This window comes from Hippocampus comes, unplaced genomic scaffold (genome assembly GCF_001891065.2).
Source record: "Hippocampus comes isolate QL1 unplaced genomic scaffold, H_comes_QL1_v1.1 scaffold748, whole genome shotgun sequence".
NCBI lineage: Eukaryota > Metazoa > Chordata > Actinopteri > Syngnathiformes > Syngnathidae > Hippocampus > Hippocampus comes.
This window is the reverse complement of record NW_017805683.1, coordinates 1-2,021: the sequence shown is the minus strand read 5'-3', so window position 1 is coordinate 2,021 and position 2,021 is coordinate 1. Positions and strand designations below refer to the sequence as shown.

The window sequence follows — 2,021 nt, the reverse complement described above, 5'->3', positions numbered from 1 at the left end:
AGAAAGAAAAAAAGGGATGCGTTAATCCTGCGGACACAACTTTCAGTCTCTTGTGCTGGATCTTCTAAAATGTTGCCAGTGACTGTTAGGTCCCATCTTCACGAAAGAGAAGTGGGAGACAGTTCCCTGATAAGACAGAGTGAAAAAAAGAAACACACAAAACCCAACCTCAAGTCTGACACTCAGTCAAATTGACACATTTGTCATTATGATAAACTTTTGTCACCGGTCTTTCAATAACATTTGATTTTGACTTTATGCGGGCAGATAAACTACAGCAACCTCTTTGGGTCGATCGTTTTACCAATGAACGCCTTTTTACCTTTTTATTGTAATAGCCTAAAGTTCCAATTGACCTTGAGTATTAAATATAAACAACCATGCGAAAATTCAAAGTTTAAACATGACAATCAATATTAAACGTTTTGTCTTTGTCTTCTTGTGTCTTGAAGACGTCAGTGAAGATTTTGGTCCTGGAAAGCAGGATCCAGAGTCCAACCACATTAAGGAGGAAGTGGAAGATGAAGAGCTCCCCTGCATTCAAGAAAAAGAGGATCCAGACCCTCTTCTCATTAAAAAGGAGGAAGAGCACACTCACATCAAAGAGGAGCAGGAAGAGCACCTCCTCACCAAGGATGGAGAAGAAGAGCATCCCTCCATCAAAGAGGAGGAGAAGGAGTCTATTTTCAAGTTGCCATTGACTGGTGGCCCTTTGAAGAGTGAAGATGCTGGTCAAAATGAAGCATGCGGAGGGGTGGGTCCTCCATGCGGCACCATCTCAAGTCAACACGTGACATCAGAATGTGATGGAGGATCACAAGCAGATGACCTCTTACCGCCACCGTCAGGTGGTGATGACATAACGCAACATTCTACTGAGACCGGTGATGAACCGTCTGAAGGTGATCTGACATGCGAAAGTGACAAACCCTGGAAATGTTCTCAATGCGGGAATAGTTATGCTTATGAGTGCAGTTTGAAGAGGCATATGTTTAGCCACACTGGTGAGAAACCTTTTTTGTGCTCAGTTTGTGGCCAGACATTCTCCCAGAAGGGGACCTTAAAAATACACACAAGAACTCACACTGGTGAGAAACCTTTTGCCTGCTCAGTTTGTGGTCAAACATTTGCTCAGAAGGGAACCCTAACAGTACACACAAGAACTCACACTGGTGAGAAACCTTTTGCCTGCTCAGTTTGTGGCCAAAAATTCTCTCAGAAGGCACACTTAACAGTCCACACAAGAACCCACACTGGTGAGAAACCTTTTACCTGCACAGACTGTGGTCAAGTATTCTCTATGAAGGCAAGGTTAATTCGGCACACAAGAACCCACACGGGTGAGAAACCTTTTGCCTGCACATCTTGTGGTCAAAGATTTTCAGATAAGGGAACCTTAAGACATCACCGAAGAACCCACGCTGGTGAGAAGCCTTTTTCCTGCACAGACTGTGGCCAAAGATTCTCTCGGAAGGGAGACTTGGAAGGTCACACAAGAGCCCACACTGGCGAGAAACCTTTTTCCTGCACAGACTGTGGCCGAAAATTCTCTCACAAGGTAACGTTAAAACGTCATAAAAGAAGGCACGCTAGTGAGAAACCTTTTGCCTGCTCATTTTGTAGCCAAAGATTTTCAGAGCAGACATCTTTGAGAAATCATACAAGAACCCACACTAGTGAGAAGACTTTCCTGCACAGTTTGTGGTCAAAGATTCTTTCAAAAGGCATACTTAAAAATACACACAAGAACCCACACCGGTAAGAAACCATTTTCCTGCTCAATTTGTGGCCAAAGCCTGTCATGAAAGTATCAAGTTAAGATTCACAAGTGCGTTGGTGAGGTGAGCCATCATCGTTGAAGTTTTGGCTTCTCATCTGAGCAGGTTTAATCAATTCATGCTCCAAGAGTGACTGAATTCGAAGGTGCAGCGAATTGAAAACCAACAAAGTTTGGCCCAAAATGTGTTAGTTTTTAAATTTGGTTTTACTTCAGTCAGTTTTCAGATTGTGTTTGTATTTAT

At 43.0% G+C, this 2,021-nt stretch overlaps 1 protein-coding gene across 2 annotated transcripts; it reads left to right on the top strand.

Annotated features, from left to right (window-relative positions):
* On the top strand, positions 1–2,004 carry LOC109522915 (gastrula zinc finger protein XlCGF57.1-like). 2 transcript variants are annotated; one of them, XM_019881745.1, is made up of 2 exons: positions 1–1,377; positions 1,462–2,004. In XM_019881745.1, the coding sequence occupies exons 1-2, from the start codon at positions 404–406 to the stop codon at positions 1,760–1,762; spliced, it is 1,275 nt and encodes a 424-aa protein (XP_019737304.1). In that variant the 5' UTR covers positions 1–403; the 3' UTR covers positions 1,763–2,004. The 2 variants fall into 2 exon arrangements, with proteins under 2 accessions (XP_019737304.1, XP_019737303.1); XM_019881744.1 differs by having other exon boundaries at positions 2–2,002.
* Positions 2,005–2,021: the final 17 nt, after the last annotated feature.